At 38.3% G+C, this 25,045-nt stretch overlaps 2 protein-coding genes across 3 annotated transcripts; one reads left to right on the forward strand and one right to left on the reverse strand.

The window, feature by feature from the left end:
* Nucleotides 1–8,745: 8,745 nt before the first annotated feature.
* On the forward strand, nucleotides 8,746–10,293 carry LOC121330258 (muscarinic acetylcholine receptor M4-like). Its single transcript, XM_041276629.1, has one exon. It carries the CDS (start codon nucleotides 8,746–8,748, stop codon nucleotides 10,219–10,221), a length of 1,476 nt encoding a protein of 491 aa, XP_041132563.1. The 3' UTR covers nucleotides 10,222–10,293.
* Nucleotides 10,294–15,034: 4,741 nt separating this feature from the next.
* Nucleotides 15,035–24,812, reverse strand: LOC121329997 (midkine-B-like). Of its 2 annotated transcripts, none has more exons than XM_041276179.1 (5): nucleotides 24,733–24,812; nucleotides 17,462–17,544; nucleotides 16,459–16,623; nucleotides 16,124–16,285; nucleotides 15,035–15,740 (listed from the first exon to the last, which is right to left on the reverse strand). In XM_041276179.1, exons 1-5 carry the CDS (start codon nucleotides 24,795–24,797, stop codon nucleotides 15,712–15,714), a joined length of 504 nt encoding a protein of 167 aa, XP_041132113.1. In that variant the 5' UTR covers nucleotides 24,798–24,812; the 3' UTR covers nucleotides 15,035–15,711. The 2 variants fall into 2 exon arrangements, with proteins under 2 accessions (XP_041132113.1, XP_041132114.1); XM_041276180.1 differs by lacking the exon at nucleotides 24,733–24,812 and adding an exon at nucleotides 24,120–24,265.
* Between the last annotated feature and the right edge of the window lie 233 nt (nucleotides 24,813–25,045).

Raw genomic sequence — 25,045 nt, forward strand, 5'->3', positions numbered from 1 at the left:
GTCAGGTGACAACAGATGAAAAACAGCAGTGCAGGAGACCAAAAAACGAACCTTGTGGGACTCTCAGCAACTGATCTTGCATCCACCTGCAGTAGAACTGAACTGACTAGGAGGGAAATCACCACAGTGTTGGCTTAGAGATGACACACAGGTGTTGTTACTTTAGTTGTCCATTTACTTTGAAATAGATTCTATTGTCTTATGTATTTTGGTTTTCTCTGTATTGGATTACATTACATAATTATCTAATAACTTTGCAAATAAGGAGCATGTCTATAGTTTTATCTATCTATTTACAGACTTCATTAGTTCAGAGAACCAATGCACCATACACTGCATGTGCACACACTCACACTTACTAACTAACCTGCACAATGTCAGAGACTGTGGCAGCATCTGCAATTTAGATCCAAATGACTGTTTAAAACATAATAAATCAGTCATTTAATGGGTTATCTATCATGCCTATCTTCATCCCCCATTCCCAAGGTCCATTGATGAGAAGTCGTGTACTCTAAATGTCTCTTCTCTGCAGTCAGGTTTACTTTATTACCATAATAAATGGAGGGTTGGCATTAACTGACCACAGAGGGACACTGCTGGAGTGTTTAGCGTGTCCCTGAAGAACCACGTCATTGTTTTATTAATAAACCTACAACTGTGTGTGTTGGAAATTAAAGACCCACAGGGAGAATAGCTAATGCTAGGCTGGCCTTGCTAACTAGAGGTCAAGCATCTGCAGATAAATACAGTTGCATCAAAAAGTATTCATGCAGTTCAAAATCTGTGACAAACTGTATCTGAAGGGCTCCATGGCATGTTCAAAATAAGCAATTTAGTTTATGCACCGTTTTAATATAGCTCAATGACCACTTTTTGAAATACTCAATTTAACGAGTGATATTCGGTTTCAGCTCCGACATCTTTATTCACTTACTATAACCCAAAATACAACATGCAACATTTCATAAAAATAGCTATAAATAGGATGGTTCTGTACCCTTCTCACACTCTCTGAAAATAAATCCATTGTTAGTGTTTAGAGCCAAAGCCAGCCTTTATCTATAATTTGCACTCAGATAGTTATCCAAAGGTGAAGCTTCAATGTGTCCAATGCAAAGTAATAATGGTCAAAGCAGCTGATTAATGCAAGTGCTTTCCTGTCAGGGTCTTATTAAAGTCTTCATATCTGGATAGGCAGCTGATAGAACCGAGAAACCTTGTTCAACGAGTTAATGCAACACTATGAAATGTTGCACTTCGTCTCTGGTTTTCAAGCCGCACATTTGCACACCCTCCAGCATACATATCCATCCTGTCTCAGCAGTAACCCAGTTTGTAAAAGTATGTCACACTGAATTCCTCTGTATTAGCCTGGCACAGATGCTTCAAGTTTGGGGGAAAAAAATAGCTTTCAGGTGGGTACAAGTCTCTTTGCAGCGTGATGAAGTAATGTCAATAAAATAAAGTTTTATGGGGGAAATTGTTTTTTAAAACGTATTTTCCTTTGGTATTTAATCTATGGCAATGTAGTTTTAAACCTGCAGGGGTCACTGTGCATCTCTGTTCCAACAGTAACCCCTTTTGGGAAGTTCTGAGGGCGATTAGTACATACTGTAGTGAAAACCAGTCTTTCAATGCTCCATTTAAGAAGCTTGGAACTTAGTCAATTAGCTTGAAATATGTAGTGAGATATACAGTTTTAAAAAGAATAATAATTAAATAAATAAAAGTATTATCTTGGCCTGTAGTTCAAATATCAGATTGGCAGGGACTTTGCACAGTATGCTGCTGTTCCACATCCCAGAATAGACTTGAAAAGTAGTTTCCGTTCTTTACTGCAGTGTCTGTTTTGAATACTGTAAAGGATATTAAGAGGACAGTAATGCAATAATACACTGCACGGTTTCGACTGATCCCTGGCTATGCACTTTGCCCAGACTTTGAACCTCCGAATGAGTGACCGCAGGGGTTCTCCTTTTGCCATTGAGTTGACAAGGAAGCAGATATGAACGCTGTACAGGAAGCATCATTTTGAAAATGACTTCAGGCTGTGCAAAACATATTTAAATGTAAAACAAAAAGGAAAAAGAAGCATTTCTAGAAGAGAAAAGGCTGGATTTGTACACAGAGTCTCACAATTAAAGAACTGCAGAGGGAGGAGGGGGGCGGTTGAATTTTCATTTAACAGGGAAATTTAAGTTTGAGAAACGAAAAGACCGGTCCCTTGGGTTCCTTCCTAAATTGCATCTGCTGTCAGCAATGGAGTTAGTCGTAAAAGCATTTTTAATTGATGCAGCCAGCCTACCTCAAATATTAATAATAACAATAATAATAATAGTAATTTAAAAAAAAAACACGAGACCCAACAACAGGCAATGTTATCAAGGGGATTAAATAGTCCAATTAGAATATACAGTTCATACAGGAAGCCTTAAAGCGTGAAAATAAATCTTCTATTTCCACTCTACAGAGCATCCAGCATCAGTCATTCTTAAGTTTCTCATTCACATAGTACCACAGGGACACAGCAGATGACTAACTTTGTAACAGAGAAGAGGAAGTGAAGGCACAAGTCTGATGGGAGCAAATGTTAGTTTAAACGGTTTGCCTGAAGCACTACTTGCTATGCTTTCCTCTGTTACATGAACTATACGACAGGCTAGAAAAGGGGTGACAGAGAGTTCTGTACAGAACCATTTGAACCACATTTAGGGTCTTCATATTTGTAGCATCTAACTATTGAACACTAATGGTTTGGAACAATAAAGAACCCTGTGGTTTAATATTAAAAATGATTCTTTACAGAACCCAAGAAAATGAAGTATCCAGAGAAATGTGCATTAATTTGGTGTAATGGATCCTGTTTTTTCCAGTGCAATTCCCACTCATAATCTACTTCTAAATGGAAGCAATTTCGGGATGCAATTGTACTTGTGAATGTTGAATAAGCATAAGAAAGCAAATGACAACTTCCACACCTAGATGTTTACAGACACTGAATACAAAGTTTATCCTACTCAGTCACACAATATTCTGCGCTCGTTACTATAGCATTTCCTTGCCAAGCAAAACGCTATCCTCAGAGAGGCAGAAACACAAAACCAAACCACACACAGCTATTGGATGAAGGGTTTGCTCCATTTAATGAGGACAAGTGATGAGTTTACAAAGAAAACAAGCAGCAGGTTCAGACAGCTTTAGACACTGTGCATTAGGGGTAGCAGTGGAGTTCTCTTTCCTGTACAAACATCTGCCATATACAGGTATACCGTAATATTGAGCCATTAACTGCTCACAGCAGTTTAGAAAGAGTGATAGCAAGCAGGACATCAATAGCAGGAACCAAGTGTTTTCAGTAGGAAAATCGATTCTGCCTAACCTTCCTGGATTTGGCTGATAATGAAACACTTCAGTTTTCAGAGTTTTTAACTATAGATTACCTGAGAATACTCCCATTCCATGTTGTTTCGTTTTGTGTCATTACTCAAATCACATAGTTTCTATCCTTGTTTAAGGTCCATATGGAGGACAGCATGGGTATTACCGTTTGCAATTTTGTGAACAGAATATTGAGTGGCACATTAGGTTCTTCCTATTAATTCACATCTTGTTTTAATACATCCAAGTGTGCTGATGGTTTAAAAAAAAAAACCTAAGGGAATAGGGATAATTAAATTTTCACTATAGGAGCACTAGCTACTGAGAAGCAAATTCTTTTTTTAAAACATACATCCCAGTTTATCAGCTTTGTTGTTGCAGCCTGGTTTCAAGGTGGAGATGTGGGGAAGAATGAGCTACAGTTTTAATTTTAATGAACACTTCTCACAATCCCCTGGTGGGCAAGTTAGAGTGTATGAATGCCTGCTTTATATATGTGAGCAACATCGTTTCATACAAAGAAACATGGAATGAATACGGGCAATTAAATCCACATGAAATCAACAGAGTTAAATTCAAAATGAATTACTTCAGAATTGCATAAGATATTCAGGTGTTATTCCTTTGGCATTCAGACAGAATTCATTATCAATTTGTGGCCATTATTTTAAAGTGTTACCAGCAACAGTATTATAGGCTTTTATAACTTGGGGATGTAAAAGGACCCAGCCTTCTGTGTCTACTACTAATGACTGCCCAAGTGCTCTCCCTTTTTATTAAGAGGAGGAAAGTGTGTTTGTAATTTGTACAGTGAGCCAGCACTAGCCTTGTTGAATATTTATCACTTGCTTAGGTAAAGGGCTGGAAATAATTTCCATTAAACCACTTGTTGCAAAGATATGCATGTCTCAGAATGATTTATCCTGAACTCATTTGCCCTTGACAGGCCTGAAGGGACAGTTTTGTTAATGACAGTCTTTAACAGTGTGCTTGGAAGCAGTTCACAATTACAATTTAAGAAGGGGGTTTCTGAAGCAGACATCAGAACATGAAAAAAGTCTACTCTTTCCCCTTATTTTATTTCAAGGCAGAAACAATTGCAATATTATTTATTCAAGATTTATTCCCTAGGATCTAGAGTTTCAGTGTTGCCAGAATCACATTGACTGAAAAACTATTCTATCCTGAGGAATGCAGGGGTCCCTAGTGACATGCGTTCAGCTGGACTATACCTGGCTATTAACCTACATAAGCATCACACAGGCCAAAGTTTAACCAGATTCACACAGCTGGGACTGCGTTGTTTAAAAGCCTCAGGTGTCTTAGAACAAATATTGTTCAATGTCAGGATCAAGGTAAAGCAGTGTGGTGCTGTCTTCTAATGTAACTGTCTTCAGTGCAATTGTTAAAATGCACGTAGGAAAAGCTTTAATCTCCAGTGCTCTCAGGTTCCCCTTTCGTGATGATGCATGTAGAGTGCACTTTACAGAATACTAATGCTTTATGAATGTGACCAGTCCCTTGTGTGTGTGTGTTCATACTGTACATGCAAATAGCACATATGTAGAAGAATGTGGAGGAGATGGGACAAGCAAAGTCTATTACAACCCCAATTAAGGCTTCATTGTGGTTGCTTAACCTCATCCTAACCTCAGAGACAGTTCCACTGTCATTACATTGTGCTCCAGCTGTCGATATATCTTAACCATGACAGCCAGGGGAGCACTTATCCTCAAGCATCCTTAATGTATGGGTCCGATATGAAACCAAAGGAGCAACTGCACTCACACCTCTACAGTTTTCAGACAGAAGAGCTACTTGTGCACAGCTGTACTCGTTACTGAGGCAAAGAAACTTACCGGGGCCGGTACACAAAACAACTATCAAATGGAAAAATGACCTCAAAACACCAAACTACATTTCAAGTGTCAAGCTCCACTTGTTAAAGTGTCTGAGAGACTATTAATAATGAAAACATTATACCTCACTCTGCTTGCAGGAGACGGGCACACGCTGTATTTCATCCCCTCTGTGTAATAAAGACGCCAAACGAAGTCAGACATGGGGAGTAACTTATCTGGCAATATATCCTTCATTGAGGTTTAATAGCAAAGCCCCATTGGAAAGATTTAGGGTTACAAACTCTGACGCCAGTCAAATTTTAAAAAATAAATTGCATTCAGTTTTCATGTATGCCTCTCACAGACTTGTAATATCTTCGGGCCATCTTGACCAGTAAATAACAGAGACCAAGGAAGACCCATCGGCTTATAGAGAATAAAAAAGAACCAGATATTCCAACCTAGTTTGCAGAGGTAAAATGTAAGCTTACAAAGAGAGTCTTCCTTAGGTGTATTTTTAACTTGAAACATCTACTGTACATATTAAAAGAAAAAGAAAAAACTCAGCATCACATGTGGTATTAAGAAGGTTCTTGCACAATAATTAAGGAAAAAAGAGAATCATGATTCCTTGTATCTGTAAATTATATTTTATCAAGCGCTTCCTAAAAAAGCTAATGCAGTATTAACTAGCACATGTAAGGTAGCACAGCAAGGCACAGTGGAGGCATGGTAAATACGTGTGTATGGCAAAGCACAGTAAATAAGTGGACTGTGGTAAAGCAGTCAGTTCATAGTATGGGAAAAGCATGGTAAACTGCACAAATACTGTGCATAATAACGTTATACTCTGTTATGCTGTGCCAGCCTAGATCTAACGTTAAAACTGAAAACATGCCAGGCAGAATCTTGCCAGGTGTACGTTTTGTTAAGCAGATGCCAACTGACAGAATAGCAAGTGCACAGATTTAAAGCAAGACGCCTACAAATTAACTGCAGCAACGGGTTTACTGTGACCACCTGGGAATTGGGGACTTATTCCCGTGAATAAGTAACCAACTCCCAGGTGATTGTACATGACGTGTATTTTCACTGGACTCATGTTACTTCCAGTTTGGGGTTAGTAACAAAGAACACAATGTATTGCTCAAAGGATATCTTATGCCGACAGTTTCATTCTTATGTCTAAAACATTAATAGTAACTTTAAACTCCTGCAAAGCACAATTTAGCTTTCATTACAAGTAATAAATAATGTTATGCATACCTTTCAATCAAAACACTGACGTGTGTTTCTTTGATGGAATATCCAAGTGCAAGGCAATTACATGCTGATAAAATTATCTTTATAAAACTTACATTATTTCTGTCTAATGGGGTTTGGCAGCTACATACAATAATCCTAGCAATACAAATTGTATATCATAACTGGTGTTTACATTCCACAGCGCGCTATTTCATGGCCATGTCAGCAATTAATGCATTGGTTGGTTAGCCTCATGAGATTGTGCAGGGCCAGTTATTGCTGGGAAACCAAGGAATTTCAGCAATTCATCATAATGAGTAGAAACCTCTGCTGGCTATAAAACGGTACTGCTGTTACTCATCGATAATACAGCTCTTTCCTTTCCATTTCTTTTTTAACATGTGAGAAATGGTGGTTCCTTGTTGCTGTGTTTGACAGGGAAATCCATAACAGTGCCTTCTTTTATAAATCATTCCCAAGAGTGTCAGGGGCTGTATTTTATGTGGTGTCCAGTACATGGAAAGAAGACTCCAATGGCATAGCAGTTTGATCTATTCCTTGTTTTACTAAGAGTTTAGTAAGACACACCTGAGCTTGTCACCTATACACAATGCAGCTAATCAAGCTCATTGTAAAACCTGGAAGCTGCTATGACTTTTTTTTTTTTATCCCAAACTGTTTTCTATCTATTATGATGTGGAGGGTCAGTGATAATAAAGGTTTTTAGATTGCTCAGGTACAATTCTAGATTGTAAACAAATAGTTACACCATGGGAATTAAATTAGGGTTACCCATGACCCAGGATATGGTTATGTATGTCAAATTCTGGCACTGAGGAATGCTGAAAACACATAACTTCCCCTTATGTCTGTTGGTTTCAAGGAAAGCAATACTACAAGAAGAGACTCCTTTTTTCCCTGTAGAATAATACAGAGAGCTATGGAGCTGTAAACTACCACGTTAATAATACCACAGGCTTGTTAATCGGATTGCTAATTGCAACTTGATCAAAGGCAGTGGAGTCAATTGACATCTCTGGAATCCAGTGTGGGCTTTGATTAACTAGACAATCATTAGTCATGTCTGATCATGTCTGATCATTCACTCCAGGCTCAATTTAATAGGCATTAGTCATTTTCATTTATAGGTATTGGTCATTTCAAAAGTAAGCAAGTAGGAGCCTGGCAAGGTGGATACCCCCTTCCCCCTTGGAAACATCAAACCCCTTTTAAAGAATGATGTAAATGAGTTTGACATCTTCGTTATTCTCTGTTTAATTATGTGTCAAAGCTTATGCATTACATGCCTTCCTTGGAGATGGTAGAATTAAGGACATGTAAAGCATAGAGGACCCATAAGATTTTCTACCAAAAGAATTTGTCAGAAACCAAGGCAGTAAAAAAACAGTTCCTTCCTCAATAGTGTGCATGTGCACAGTGGGCTCTGTTTATAACTGTGTCCTCTCCATCCCAGCTTCACCTGTGTTACAGTTAATGTTATTCCCTTTGAAAATGGAATATGCAAACAGATTCAGAGAAGGGTCTGGGAAACCAAATGTGTGCGTATCCAATTATAGAAAAGCAGCTTTCAAATCCATTCAGGCTTAAATGAAATCTGCTTGAATTCTGTCTCGTTATCCTTTTATAAGCTTCTTCAGTATGAAGATTGCAGTTTTGTGTTGGTTTGTAGCAGTCGGCAAGACTGAGACTTTGCATAGAAGATTTAGTACATTGAACATACAAAAGGTAAAAATTCAAGTGCCATTGATTCTTTACTTGTTTAATAATAATAATAATAATAATAATAATAATAATAATAATAATAATAGTAATAATAATCTGGAGATCGCCGGTTCGAATCTAGGCTATGTCATTGCCAACTGTGACTGGAGGTTTCTAGGGTGGTGTTGCACAATTGGCAGAGTGCCGCCCGGGTAGGGAGGGATTAGGTCAGCAGTGCAATCCACAGTTCACCGTGCACCAGCACCCCCCCCCCTGTGGCTGATAGGATGCCTGCGGGTCTGCAGTGGTGCCATTCAGATCAGTGTTGTCCTCCGGCACTATCGTTCCTTATTTAATTTAGTAGAATTACTTTAAATGGTGGCAACAAGCTAATTATGATCCACTGCTACGTATGTTGCAGTTTAATAATGGACACATTCAAATATCCATGAAATATTCCATTTTTTATCACAGCTCAGGTATTTCACATGTGTTCGTATGTCCTTTCATCCATGTTTTGAAAGGCCTTTCCTTTGTTTCCTTCACTTTAGGCTCCATGTACAACCTCTCTGGCCAAGCCCTGCAGGTCCGGATGGAGAACATCACTTGTGGTGACAACAGCAGCAGCAGTAGTGGTACCTCCAACTCCACAGACCAGGAGCAATGGGGAAGCCCCTACAAGACTGTGGAACTCATCTTCATTGCCATAGTGACCGGGTCTCTAAGCCTTGTCACTGTGGTGGGCAATATCTTAGTGATGTTGTCCATCAAGGTCAACCGGCAGCTCCAGACAATCAACAATTATTTCTTGTTCAGCTTAGCTTGCGCAGACCTGATTATTGGAGCCTTCTCAATGAACCTGTACACCGTATACATTATTAAGGGATACTGGCCACTAGGGGCACTGGTGTGTGATCTCTGGCTTGCTCTGGATTATGTGGTCAGCAACGCGTCCGTGATGAACCTGTTGATCATAAGTTTCGATCGTTATTTCTGTGTCACTAAACCCCTGACGTATCCGGCCAGGAGGACAATCAAGATGGCAGGACTAATGATTGCTGCTGCATGGCTCCTATCCTTTATCCTCTGGGCACCTGCTATTTTATTCTGGCAGTTCATAGTAGGGCAGCGTACTGTCCCTGAAAGGGAGTGTTACATTCAGTTCCTCTCCAACCCAGCTGTGACCTTTGGGACGGCGATCGCTGCTTTCTACCTGCCGGTGGTAATCATGACAGTCTTGTATATCCACGTCTCGCTGGCCAGCAGGAGCCGAGTCAGGAGACCCAAACCAGAAGTGCAGAAAGAGAAAAAAGCAAAGTCAACTAATTTTTTCAAAAGCCACATCAAACAGAACAACAACAACTCCTCGAAGCTGAATACAGAGGCGGGTGCAGCAGACACAGTAAAGAATGGGAAAGTGGAAGAGTCTGTGTCCACAAAGGTGGAGTCTATGGTCCATCCAGAGGGGAAGGAGAGCTCCAATGATCCCAGTACAGCTAGCATTGCTCCAAAAGGCACAAAAGACAAAACCAACAGTGAGATCATCCCCAGCGGACAAAGCACTAAACCCATACGAATGAACCCTGATTCCAAATGGTCCAAGATTCAAATTGTCACCAAGCAAGCAGGGAACGAGTGTGTCACTGCCATTGAGATAGTTCCAGGGGCTGGACCCAAGAACAACTCTGTGCCCGAGAACCGGCAGGGCACTGTGGCTAGGAAGTTTGCCAACATTGCCAGGAGCCAAGTCCGAAAAAAGCGGCAAATGGCAGCAAGGGAGAAGAAAGTAACCAGAACAATCTTTGCCATCCTTCTGGCTTTCATTGTAACATGGACTCCTTACAACGTAATGGTGCTAATCAACACTTTTTGCCAATCGTGTGTTCCTGACACTGTTTGGGTTATTGGGTACTGGCTGTGTTATGTCAACAGCACCATCAATCCAGCATGCTATGCCCTTTGCAATACTACCTTCAAAAAGACCTTTAAAAAACTACTCATGTGTCAGTACAAGAACATTAGTTCAAGGTAAACCAGAGGACAGTTACACCTTTCATTGAACATTGAAGCTTTTGGTGGAATCCACAGTTGCTTGTGAATTAACTCCCAATGTACGCGTTAGGTTATATATTGTAAACATATTCCACATGTAACTTTAAGGGTGCTTTTGGCAAAAATAAGAAGGCACTGTGACCTATAGCTAGAAACGGACAAGTTAAATATCAAGCAAGTTGCTCTTTTTGGTGCTGCAGGCATAATGTAGGTCTGTCAGTACAACTGTGCTGTAAGATGGACCTGCTGAGGTCTACATTACAGAGTTGGGAATTATGTCTAATCAGCACGTTAAAAACTTAACATGGAACAGCGCCTTTGATCTGTAACAATTGAATCAATAAGCAAAACTAAACATGCCTACAAACTTTAAATCTGACAATTGAAAAAAAAAAAGAAATGAAATCCATAGTCCCCTAAAATGATACATGTTCTTGTTACCTCTTACAAAAAACATACGTTAAAGTCTACTACTGAAGCAGTCATAATCCACTCAACAAGCGCCTTCTATCTTTAGGGAATATCCTTAGTAAATTGTTGATGTATTTTATCCTCAAGAGAAAAGAAACAGAAGGTATTACATTCATCATACAAAGCAAATACTCTGCAGATATAAAATACACCTGCCTACAAAATCCATACCAATTACAGTCAATGCAAATCTCCAGAGGCAGACCAAGACGAATAATATATAGTCGCAAAAGGATCGACTCTTAAAACAAGTTGCCCATCTTGGTCTCGAAGCATGCAGATGGTTCAATTGATCTTCAGTCTATATTGTGTTGGTGACACTGATGCACTTCCAAAATCCCCTCTTGTTTCAGACGATGAACAAACACGACTGAATTGTGGAAACTAACCCAAGATATTGTAAGATAATATCTAGATCCCCTACCCCAAATTATTATTTTTGATTCTGCCCAAACCTTCATTTTTTAAAAAAATATTTTCCAATAAGGAGGGACGTGCAAACCACCAGGCCTGATAGACTCTCAGATTCCAGTTCAAGTTTAGAACAAAATGACAGTGTAAACTTTTTCAAAAGATTTTTTTTTGAAGGCATGGGAATGCTTAAAACATACCTTAAACAAATCATTCACAAATTATCTGTGAATTACCTTGATGCTGGTAGACTTAAGAATGGATTGGGATCCTATACTTCCGAAGTTTTTCTTCTGTTTTGTAAACAAGCAGTCAGCATGACAACAACACAAGTTTCACGGCTCTTAATCTTTATATTTTCCTTACCCACCCAAACAAAGATATGTAAATACTGGAACAATATGCGCATTTGAGGACCTCCACACACATAAAAATGATTAGAAGTTTGTCTGTGTACTAGTATCTGGATGTTTGTACTTCTCTCATCCTTGTGTTTCTTGGAACTGATTTCAAAGTGATATTCCTTTACAAGTTTACAAAATATAAAGTTGTCTTGGATGCAAAAAAAAAATAAATAAAAATTGGAACTTTTTGTCAATAGTAGAGATCTTCAGCAAAGAGGCTCTGATAAATGTACTTTGATTGCTGTTGTCATTTTATGAGCTGAACTGGATTCTTTGCCATTGGTCCAACCAGCAAAGACGTCATTGCTTTACACCCTTGCAGTGGATTTACCAGACTGGGAGTTGTTAAGATTGCAGTTGGAGTAAAATGTGTTTCAAATTGTTATTCGCCATCCTTAATAATCCCAGGTACTGTAAAGCCGGTGATGTAATGCAGTTCCCCTCAATTAAAATTAATATTTTTTCCTTTTGCTGTTCTCCAGAATAAGGTCACAGAACAAAAAAAAAAAAAAAAAGGAAAAACTTTACGCCAAGAAAAAAATTCAGTGCTTTGCGCCAGCTATAGATTAAATTGCGGTTATTGGGTTTTATAGAAATAGTATTGTAATATATAGATAAACTGGCAGTTGTCCGAATACAGCACTTAAGGAAATTTGAACATGTGAACACAAGCTGTCAGTGAGGAATGCTAGCAGATTACTGCCAGCATCAGATTATTGCTTTCTGTTTTAGCCTTTATACTGTATCACTGTCAGTGGTGACTTCATGGTTCTTTATTACCATCCTGCTAAGGTTCATCATTCAATATACATACAGTTTTCTAAGATGTGCTGTTTTTGGAAAACATTTTTCTGAAAATGCCAATTTTTCTGTGCTTAAATGATTTGGAACAATTAATTAAATGACATTTCTGAAAACTGTGAACATGACTTTGAAATTGGTACTACTATTTAGAAAACAAAGTGTGCTTAAATTAATCTAAACAGGTAAGAGGAAAAAACTGCAAGAGACAGCACATAGATGAGAAGTCTGAGCTTATAATTGATAAAAATGTAAAGTTTTGTTTTTAGAAGAAACGATCATACTTTAACTACTCTTATAAAAGTTTGCCACAGTATTCCTGCATGGTATATTTGCAATTTTACTATACTTTGCCCATGGTTATACTTTTTAAAAATATTCTTCACCAAACCTTGCTATTCTTTACAATGCTTATCTATGCTTTGCTGTGCATTCCCTATGCTTTATAACACTTTGCTATGCTTTGGTAAACTTTTATAAAGTTATAAAGAGCAGAGACAATACTAATTTGGTCAGTCTTCATCCAAATGTGATCCAAAATCTGTACAAAAAACATAACCCTATATATGAATATTTCTATGACTGAGCACAGTTTACTTATGGCAGAGCATCCTATCCTTTTTGAGTTGAAGCTCATATTTTACATTGTGGTGATACATTTCTTACAGCTTTGTAATCTTAAATGTAATGCCAGATACCGCTATGTAAATATTGTATGTAAAATATTGTTAATTAAAAAAATAATTATATATATACATATGATCAGTATATTGTTACAATGTATTTGCAGCAATCTTTGATTAATATATGTTACCTGTCAATTGTTACATACCATTTACAATACACACATTTTTAAAAGGTATTTCTTGTCTCGGCTTTTTTTAAGCAAACAATGATTTTTTTTTTGTCAAAGTTGGTTTGCAATCATCATAAATAGAAAACAATTAAGTTACTAACATAACACCACAGATGCATGAAACCTCTGTATCATTAAAGGTAAAGATCTCATGATTGAACAATTAGCCATAAATACTACAAGTAAAGCTTGTCAATAATTGACAAACAAAATCGTTTGGCCTTCCTGTTTTCTTTCCACTAAGTGGTCAGTCATTCCAGCATTAACAGTGGGAGCTGCCGCTAAGAGGAGTGCAGATTAAACAGAACTACCAATACATCATACAACAGTAAGAGCCCTCAATTTGAAGCTTGGACAATTCAGTGGAGGTGCTATCTTTTCTTTCCAGGTGGCTTTGTGATTTGAAAGGAAGGGCAGACAAAATCAAAAAGGAACTGTCATGACGTCCTTATTACTGCATCCCCTAGTGCGCTTGTGTCAGCGCTGGCCGATGTATTTTTTCCTGAATACAGCACTCCAGCACACAACGTAGAACTCAATTGGAATGAATATGACTTTGCTCTATCGTCCATTTATCTTAGGAATTAAACATAGAGGTGCAATCAGCATTTTTCTAATAACAATTCTGGGTATTCTCTATGTGAGGTTTCAGATAGGGCACCAGAGTGATTATTCAATGTATGTTTAGTAATCCTTTAAAAGATCGAGCAATACAATGCCAGAGAAGAACAAGAATCCTCAACAAATCGGTAATGCTAGTAAGAAAAACAGAAGTCAAACCATCGTCTTTGGCACATCCAGCTTATTTACTAAAGACATTACCTTACCCACACTAGCTAATTTGCTAAAGACATTACCATACCCAATCCAAACGGCCACCCCTGTGCAGCACACCAAAGGAAACCTTTATCAGAGTATGATCCAGAACTTCCAGCAGTATCATTTTGGTGGCCACCTCTCTCGACACAAAAACTAAATGAAAAACACACCTGGTTCCCATTCGCGCACTCATACACCCTTAATTGATCTATTAACTATGTAATTAACACCTGCTACAGGGGAACCATTATTACTACCAATTCAAATAAAAAAAAACTCAGATGGATTCAATGCACCAGCTCTACTGACTGATGCCCTGTGCTTGTTTTTCTTTTCCTTCTTGATTTTGTACTTGGAAGGGGTTACAGTTTGAATTCAGGGCATGACCAGTGGTACTTCCTTCTAGCACATTCCAATTCCCTACAAGGTTTTTAGTTTATTTCAACACCTAGGTTTAATGTAGTTTAGTTGGAATAAAGCACCAAGCTCCTCAGTTAATTAACATTGTTGTAACAAAGGGTTAGATTTTCAACCTGCCCTTATTGTGTAAAAATTCTAAAAGAAAAAAAAAAATTATGTAATTTATTCTGAAAATAAATTAAGGAGAGAAAGGAAAAATGTATTGCACAGTGGATAAGAGTCAGAGCCCTGGATTGGAGTTAATCAATACCTTATTCAAACTGTTGAAATACAGTCTGGTGAGATTGTGAATGAAGAGAGTAGAATGTTGATCTCTTTATAGAAAAGGGCTTGCATTGTGAAGAGACATCAGCTGACCATTACTTTAAAAAGGTTTGAAGAAAACAAGCTTGACAACATTTAAAAAGATTTTTTTTATTGGGGGGGGGGGGGGGGGTGGGATTGTAGTAAGTCTAAGTTTTTTTTTTTTTTTTTTTTCGTTGATGTGGGGGGAGGGGGGGCGTAACAGCAAAATGCGCAAGTTGTATACACTACATTACCATTGTATACATTTTCAGCAGAGTTTCAAAGAAAAAACAAAACTTGAACTTTTCTCCTTTAAAAAACAAAACAAAAAAAAAAAAACTACCTAATTGCACACACACTTAAATTATAACAAACTTCCCAATAATGCCTGGAAGTGAAAAACCCAAACACTAATGCTTTAGAAATCATAACAAAATTAAACAAAACAGACTACTTGCTCAGTCTTCTAGGAAGTACAATATTATATATAGTGGTGTCAGGGTTTACAGCTGTGAATTTAAAAAGGTCACAAGCCAGGGAATGTAACCCTGTTCAATTAGGTTAGCAATACTGTAGTCAATTATTTTCCTTTTTTATATATAAAATAAAATCAGCATTTATCACATATAGTGTCTCAAAATGTAACTGTCCACTGAGTTGCTGGATAATATTAGCCACCAATTCATTTCTCTCTCTTCCACCCCCCCCCCCCCCCCCCATTCTTGTTTGTAAAGGAAGCATTATAAAAAATAAGCCCTCAGTTACATTTTTCCCCTATTTGTGTTTAACATACATGAGAGTCTACAAAAACACAAAGTACTGTACAATTAAAAAAGGAATTGGTCTTGTAACATTTTTTTGAAAAAGGAGGCAGGTCTTTATTAGCAGTTACACAATGCCAGTTGTCCAGAAATGTTGGCAAAGAGGAAGTTGGAAAGAAGATTGTGCTGTAGCCTGGAGCCGAGAGAAGATGGATTTACTGCGTCTACACGCCGAGACATCTTTAGTTCTCTTTCCCCTTCCCCTTTTTGCCTGTTAGGGACAGAAATAAATGAAAGGACACATTTTAGAAAACAGGTCACAACATTTTATTTTGAGAGAGAGCAAGCCATTAGCAAGTAGACTAAACCACCCTTCTCCCTTATTTATATAGCTGAAAAATAACCAGATGAAATGTAAGGGGTAGTACAGGGTGAAAACACAGCTGACAAGTGCAGGACTAAAATTATATGATAATAAAAACTTACCCATAAAACACAAACCTTTACTTAAAATGGTTTAATTGTGGGAGTTATTACAAGGAAATAAATAAATCTCTGTTCTTTCAAAAACCGAGAAATGCATTGTGCCAGGTGTGACACCAGCATACGCTCATCTGCAATGAGATGAAGTTAACAAAAACAAGGAACACAGACCTTTGGACTTTGACTTGGTCTTGGGGGAGCAAGGCTTGGACGCTTGAATGGTCTGCAGGCACTCAGCATTGTACATTGCCTTTTTGAGGGTACCAGAACGATTCTTCACACCCGTGACAGTGTCACACTCCCCCCAGTTTCCGAACTTGTACTTGCAGTCGGCTGGAACAGGGAAAAGCACCTTTTACCGACGCTGAAAAGCATTCGACACAGAGTAGATAACTCACCCCCACAAGCTCAATACTCCTGTACACCATCAGCCCTTTTTTCACTCCAAAAAAAGGAATTCCATTTGATATTGTTTATACAGAAATAGCTGATATTCTCAAATTTACCCCCAAAGTCCTTCTTCCAATTGCAGGGAACTTTGCACTTGAGTTTCTTGGTCTCCTCTTGGCAGGTGCCCTGTCGAGAGCCAACGCCGCAGTCCCCACTGTTGGGCACGCAGGGACCCCACAGCCACTCACTGCAGTCAGAACCACCCTTGCCCTTTCCCTTATCTGCAAGGAACCAGAAAAGATGTCTCTGTAAAAACCTGTATTGCAATAGACCCTTGAAATGCAAGCTCCGTTTGGGAAGAGGATAGGGTCACTGTATGCCAACACGGAGGTCAACATCACTTTCTAGAACCTCAGTACTCTCAAGGACAGTTTAAAATGGATAATGCTCTATTTTCTGCTCGCTCGCCCGCCCCCGCCCCCAAAAAAAAAATTTTGGGGGGAGGGAATTTAATTGCATTCTTGGTCTCTTGTGCATGCACCCATGAAAATGAAGCCTGAAGTCAAATTGAAAAACACCACATGCACAGGTTTTGTTTTTGTTTTATGCCCGATTGCTTCTCTCAGAGAGTTTAACGGCTCTGGACTATCAAACAGACAAATGCTGACAGACTACATGCAGGTATTGAATAGACAGGAGGAACTACTGACCTCTTGGAGACCACTTAGCAGTTTGTATAGCTATAAAGTCAAACCTTTAAAACAAGTGTTTACCTCCTACATGAACTCCTCACACTATTTAAAAATGTGCCTTTGTTTTGTAGGGAATTACCAAGCTTCAACTAATGAGGTTACACTTTGTTCAAAGTGTCACATTTTCAACTCCATCTTTGAATTACTGAATTCCAAATGCAAGCATTATGAATGTTCATAAGGATGTCAAACAACTTTAGTGATAGTACTGGCAAGTATTCAAAAAGTCTTCATTCGTTTGTGGTGGCAACGCAAATCAGAAATATGAGCTTTCAAACTGGAAGCTAATGCAAAGTAGATACATGCAATGCCTTTGAGATCTTTTTATGTAAGTCAAATGTAACACAAACAATGCACAGTCACTCACCTTTCTTATTTTTTCCAGCTTCTGAGGTCACTGCCATCAGAACCACCAGCAGGACAACAACCAATGAGAAGAGACCACGCATTCTGATACGGAAGAGTAGAATACAGGTAAAAACACATGTATTGAAAGAGTTAACATGACAGGTATATTTTACCCTTTAGAAAATCCAAGACTAATTTATGCTTCACAGCTCTTGAAATCTAGAATTTTACAATCCTTGGAAAAGCGTTGCTTTAAAATGGTCTTGAGAGTTTCTATTTAAATATATTTAGTCTGCAACAGAATTTAATAGCATATATGTTTCTGTTTATTTAATATATTATTACACCAACATATGCCTCATTGGAAAATTGTGCATATATGATACACTGCCAGACAGCTGTGTCTAGATGTTGAAATGTTCTGACATTCCATATCCTAGATGATGGCCAGAAAACTGACAACACCCAGCCCCTCACTACTGCAAGAGTCTTCTGGTTTTAATAAACAGTAAATTACCCGGTAGCCTTAAGATCCGATATCTGGGGCTTTTTAATATCATGCATGCCTAAAAGTTGCCAAGATCCTTTGTCAGAATGCTTTGTATACAGTATATCTAATCTAGCATTACTTTTCTATACCAGTTTCAAACAAGCTCCATCAGAAATTTCAATCACTTCCAAGACAACGTCCCCCAACCGTTCTACAGGTCCAATCTGTTTCACAAGGCATGCGCACATTTAATCCCAAACTGTCTCCCCAGGTGAGGGTGAATTCCTTCAGGTCCTTTTTGCTACATATCAATTGAAGAATGATGTAGCTTCAGGCCACCTTTGAAAGAAAATGCCAAAGCATGCCATAAGGGTTTTCTATCTCAACCAAACCTCATGACACTACAGCAGTTGCTGGGTTTTCAAAATTAGAGAAGTTTGCTGCATTGAATAAATTACACATGGGCATTCTGGTTAGGTCACGCATTATCAAAACGGGATCACCAAAGAAAGGAGGTATAAATCTTCTAAAAATCATACCAGAAGACACCACAGGGCTACCAAAAACACACACTGTGATAGTGGCTCCACTTTAATCCATTTTTCATAGCACTCTCCTGAAATGTACTGTATTTAAGTTCCAAACACCATGTGACAACCATGACCAGGGGTTATTCTCAAATCAAGAGACGAGGCAAACAAAAGGATTGATTTTTCCATTCACATCAGCACTTCATGCCCATCAGCCAAGCTCTGAAAAGGCAGCTTGAATCAATTTCATTTGGGAGCAGCACCAGTATGGAGCTTATAAGGAGAGAGAAAAAAAAAGGATACAAAACATGGAAGGAAAAATATTATTAAGTGATCAGATCGATTGCATTCAGGCTGTTCTTTACATCCCATGCCCTGTATTATCAACCCATAAAGTGATTCTAACAGATGGGATGTTATCCAGGATATGTAAAATACCTACATCTCCTATAGAACATTACTCCATTACATATTTTACACATACAAAACAGTATTTGCAAGTCAATGGCCTTTCCCCTAGGGCTATCACACCTATGTACCAATGCTAATACACGTTGGGGCGCCAACGATTTGTATTGAACCAAAACCAAAACGAGGTTCGATTGCAGAGGGGATTAGTAAAATTTGCAATGCGAGTAATCAATGTGCTAATCCAGGATTTATTCTCATTTGAAACAAATAAACTTCAGACAAACAAGTACTGTGGCCCAATGACCAAGAGAGGTGATCTTAACAGACAACGTTTGCCTTTGGTTATTTTAAGGCTTCCACAAAAAATGAGACAGCCCATCCATGGATAGGGTATGATTGAGACAGGATTCCCATCTCCTGGTTATTGGAAGTATCTTGTTGAGAATTGTTATTAAAATGGTCTTATTCTAAATTGACTAGTATTGTTATCACAGGAGTTACACAGCCTGTAGCAAGTGTCATCTGAATTTATAGATCTTCAATTGATCAAGGTAGTAAAATATCCAGAGAAGGCTTTAACAAGTTTATTAACTTGAGGGCTGTATGCAAGTAGAATGCCTTCCCCCTACTTAACTGGATCTCAGAACAGGTCACATCATGTTTAGAAGTTGGAGTTAAATTCTTCCATGCTGGTTTACTACATTACCCCTAAGTAGTGCCCATTTATTGAACTCCAACAGTAGCAGAACTCAGGAGTCCTCATCTTTATTTCTGACCAAATGCGTGTCAAATTAAATTGAGATGACCAAAAGAAAGAGTCCAATCTAAAACACCCCTAAATCATCCAACATTTTTCTAAACATAATTAAATGCCAGCGACCCAGTGGAGCATGACTAAACACTCCAACTCCAAAATCCTTTTTCCACTGTTGAAAATTATAGATGTGTCACCCTTCTTTAAAAGTATAGCTCTCATACGTTTTTGTTCAGCGTTTTTTTTTCCCACACCAGCTAACAGTTTTAGTAACATTCTTCTCCCAGTCATAAAAGTAGAGAGCTTCTCTAGGCAACTCCTTTGTCTCAGTAAAAAATTCTGCTCAGTAGGTTTCACATCACACATACCAGGCCCACCAGGGTTGAGGCCTAGTGGTTTTTAAGAATCCTTTATCAGACCCTGTTAGAGCTACAGATTCCAAAGTTAAAATGGGGCCTTTTTTTCCTATCCTCCCATTATTTCTTTTTTAAAACATACAACAGAGAGCTCATGCTGTGCTTTAGAACTCCTTTCTTCCAAGTGTGCTGTTGAAAGTAAACTCGTTTGCATATTTAGACAAAACCCTCTAAAGATTTGGGGACATTTAATGCTTCTTTTGTAAAATGTAGAGTACATTTTGAAAACTTCCTGTGGTGCGTCTGCCATTATTGTCCTCACAAACCCTCTATTCACATAGTAGATTCAAGAAAAACAAAACTATATTATTTTTCCTCTTCAACAGTAAATATTAGAAAGGTTTCAAATCTCTTTGGAAATCTTAACTGGGTAACAGAAAACAGAGGTGAAAAACACATAACCCTTTATTTCATTTAACAATTTGTAAATATTTAAAGCCCAAAGGCATTTAGGTTTTATAAACAATGATTATATTTTATTTTTTGGAGGATTTCCAATAGAAATGCTTCATACTGTTATTCAGCTAACCAATGTGTTACTTTGCAGGAAAGGTTTGGCTCACTCAAAGCACTCCTTCTCAGTTTGGTTTTACTTGCATTACCCTACAGTTTTATTATGCACCCAATTAAATAACTCTCAGAATGGCTATCCATTAAAATGGCAAACAATGCTGTACAATTCAATATAAATTAAAGTTCTCTCATAAAAGTCTCCAGAATCCCACAAGTAAAATTAACCCTTTCAAACACCCACAGCTGGTTTCTCTATCAGAATTGGCACTAGCCTTGAACACTCGTACCAAAGGAAGCATTATTACAGGTAGCCCAGGAGAAGTGTTAATCAAGGTCTGTGGATCCAGACATAAGTGAATAGACAAAAAGGCAACCCAAAGAAAAGTTAGCAGAGAAGATCTTCCACTTGACAAAACATGCCTAGCCTGCAATAGCACCCTTGCCTCTACACAGGTCTGCAGTGGAATTTCTTATTCACATAGAGCATTGCTCATTTTCCCAGGTTCCCAGAAAACCACTGACCCACTGAGAAGAGGGCAGAGGAAGCCTTTAGGCAAGGGAATCATTGACAGTTCACTGCACAAAGACTTGGTGTGTTCCCAAGACTGTCTGCAGCAATAATTCTTCAAAAACAGCAACAAACAGTACTAAATACAAAGTGTGGTCTTTATCTTCATTAATGGCTCCCTTTTAAAAAAAGTCAGTTACTTTTATGGCCAGCTACTGTTTTGATACGGCACAGTTAACATGAAAAAAAAAGTTACCGGGTGGAAAAAAAAGCCTTTCCAAAAAATGTAAATAAAATTAAACAAACATCTGCTTCCTGTAAAACATCTAGGGAAATTGACAAGTGCTTCAATGAATCGGTTATAAATATACAAGTCATAGTCAAAGGTACCAGCTGTGTGAATGAACTTATCCTGGCAATGCAATGATCCTGATCTTTTAATTGGCATGTGAAATTCAAACACTCAAAGGTCAGCTATCCCAGTGCCCACCTGTAAAAGCTCAGTTCTGGCTCAGGCTGTGACTGGCACCTTTTGAACTCTCGTCATTCGAACATTCTGAGGCACAGTCTCCCAGCCGTATGTTATTGTGTTAATTCTGGCATGAGGACAAACTGGGCCAAGAGTTTGGGTCATTTACTTATCCACTGGCCTTCTGACTACAAGTGACTGTGACATTGCCAAGTACTGACAGCAGCTCAGTGAAACCCCGTCAACTGGTACTAGGAGAAATAACACTTTGAATCAAGACAGTTAGGAGGGGGAAATTCTTCCCGATTGATTTACACTCCGGAGTTAATCAGACCTCACTATTCAGAAAAATGTTAACTCAGATCACTCCAAAAACGTTTCTTGCGAACAGCATTTCATTAAAAGAGACGTGCGATATATGTAGATGAGTAAACGAGTGTTTACATAGACATTTAGATGGAAGACTTATTTTTCACTGGATAGCATACATGTAACTATTCAAACCTTTACCCTGCTGCACTTTAATGGATATTAAAATGTCCTTCAGCATAGTAAAACTGTGTAGTATTCGTACTTATTCAGGAGTTCCAACTTAGATTAAATGATTTATAAAAGAAAAAAAAGTCAATTAATAGTCAAAGCATCCAAAAGATGCTTCAGAAACATTCTGAACCGCTTGTACAGATAGCTGCCCAGTAAATTAGGAAATGTTTACTGTAGGTGGCCAGATGCAATGTTGGGAGGTTCTTTGCTGTAACCATACATGCAGCCTCCCAATTTACTTACCTGTTCTAATTATGAAAATAAATTAACATGCAAGTGGTTGGATAACTCACTTGATACACTTACTCTGAACATCAGATAATAAAGCTTTAGTTTCTCTTCCAATATATAAAATAAAATAAAACACTCTCTTGAGTTTAATATTACACAGGTTAGCAGTGTCTTCAGTAAACAGCCAGAAACAGACTGTATCAAAGCATGCCATATTCGCTTCAACAGTCTGGAATGTTCTGTATTGGAACGCCTTTGTCTTTGGTTTACTTTTAACTCAAGGACTGTAACTTGTACTTTCCTACTGAAAACCAAAAACAGCAGTGCCAGCGGCAGCAGATCCGAGCAAATGTTTGTGAGTGGGTGCGTCATGACGAGAACCCAGCATGTCCTCGTTGTTCTCAATCAACTGCTTGCAGGGTATGAATCCCCCCACCCTCACTGTTAACCAGACAAAGAACAATGCGCACGGTGTGTACACGCCTAATGTTTTCAACGGCAACCAATGTGAAAGCGGTAGACCTCTTGCTCTGTGCCGCACGGCCCAATGGAAATGCCTTTTAAGTGTATTTAAATATGCACTAACCCCGCAGTTTGTAGTTTTTGCCGTCTCCGTGAAACCAGTTCAACTATGCTTCTTTTAGTCCTCCCTATTGGAATTCCGATCTTGGATCAGTTCTCCCCTTTAAAGCAATCTGTGCAAACGCAGTTTTACATACTGTTCCACAGGCTATCTGTAGACGGTAGGATTAGGCACACTTGCAATGCCAACCACTTGGAGTATATATTAAAATAAAAAATAGAGTACATATTTTCGAAACACCAAACCCCGAGTCGTTTTGATCAATTCCACATCGGACTTCGATTTATACTGTGACTTTTTTTCCGCTCCGTCACTTGCACTTTCACAGACCGTCTAGTTTCGGCTGACCCATGACACACTATAGGAGTAGTCATCTCTGCCTTCAACCACAAAATAGAATTGATGTTATATTTGTTTCTTTTACATTACTCTCTAAAACGTTTACTGATAGTGCAATTTCAAAATCATTTATCAAAAGCACCTCTGACTGTCCACGTCGCAACTGATACAGTGTAACATCTTTCATTCGGGTTTGTTAAAGTTTACTGCAAGGAATGGGTTTTCTGTACAGGGAATATGCAATTCGAGTTCATTAGCTAGACAGGACAGCACACAAATAACGACACTGAGTTTTTCCCACTTTACCAGAATAAACAAGTATAACAAGTTTCACACTATATGTTTGACCATGTTATACTTGTAAACGGTACTAATCTGCCGTTTTACTCTGTTCTATAGATTGTAGCCACCGTAAAACTTTCGCTTGTAGTTTCCCGAGTATATCCTAAAACCTAAAGTTCTCACGCAGTCATTAACTTACAAAAAGTTTCTGTTCATTGAATGATTTATATATTATCCAGTAGCTAGAAAACGTCAAACACTTATTTTCCTTCGCACTTTATCTACAGTAAAAGCAATTTCCTGGAGAACTTTTTTGCCTTATGCTCCTTAGACAATAAAAACTTACACAATGTTGCTAAAATTTCTGTGTACCAACAGGTTTTTTTTTTTTTCAAACAAATAACTTTTTTTTTTTTTTAAACTGCAGATTACGTTCAATTAATCGAACAAAATGTATTGGGCAAAGTATGTATAGAAACACATATTTAAAGAAACCTCTATATCCTTATTTTATCACGTTTTATTGTGACTTTTTTTATTACATTATTTGTTTATTCAATTCCTGAAAGTTATCACCCATGAAAATGTTATTTAAAATATCTGCTTACTTGGTTTAGTTCTCGTTTCTTTACGGCAGTTGCAACTTTTCCTCAAAGTCTCTTGTGTTGTAGCAACTGCTCCTGCTAGGATCACTCGCTCTTTCTGGATTGCCTTTCTCTTATCTATCACCCAGTCTTTGTTTCTCAAAACTAGTTTGAGCTGGTCACATATGAACGCCATTTAAATTAACTACCCAGTGACATCATCCCCCCACGTGACAAACCAAAAAAAAAAACTTTTAAAACACTTGCTGTCAATAAACACTTCTACTTGTACAGTTTTTAAAACAATGGAATATAACATCTGCATTTAAGAACAACTGCATTGCAGATCGGATAACCAGGCGAATCTGTTTTATTATTCAATGCGTCTTTTGAGAGCCATCGCTTGGAAACAAAACACCATGACTTATGTGGCTGTTTGTTTGTTTGTTTGTTTGTTTTGTTATCCAAAATCGATATTTTCCATTAAGAGTAGACGACTGACTGTGCCCTATATCTATTGATGTTGAGAAGGTTTATTGAAGTCGTCTGAGGCTAATTGTGTCCGCCCTGCAGCAAAATGAATGGTGGAAAACTATTGCACATGCCAATTTGAAAAGAATACACATTCTTTACTTACGGTCTGGCACTTGGATAGCCTGCAACATAGTTATTTTGAAAGGAGATTTCTGTGTGGAGTAACATAGCTGGACTGTGTACATACAGTCTTCTGTTCCGAGTCAGCTGATAACAAACAACAAGACCGCGTCCTTCGACCGGGCTTGTTATGAACTGCAGAACCACAAGAGCCCGTTAAACCCGTCTCTTTTGAATGGCAAAGAAGTGCTGATCTTTTGTTAAAAGCAAACCACGTGCGCCATTATACAAGACGTTTTTAAAAATGCGAAGTCAGTTGAACGTATTTTGATGACCTATCACAGAGTTTTAAGCAC

Source organism: Polyodon spathula, chromosome 17, assembly GCF_017654505.1.
Source record: "Polyodon spathula isolate WHYD16114869_AA chromosome 17, ASM1765450v1, whole genome shotgun sequence".
Classification (NCBI taxonomy): Eukaryota; Metazoa; Chordata; class Actinopteri; order Acipenseriformes; family Polyodontidae; genus Polyodon; species Polyodon spathula.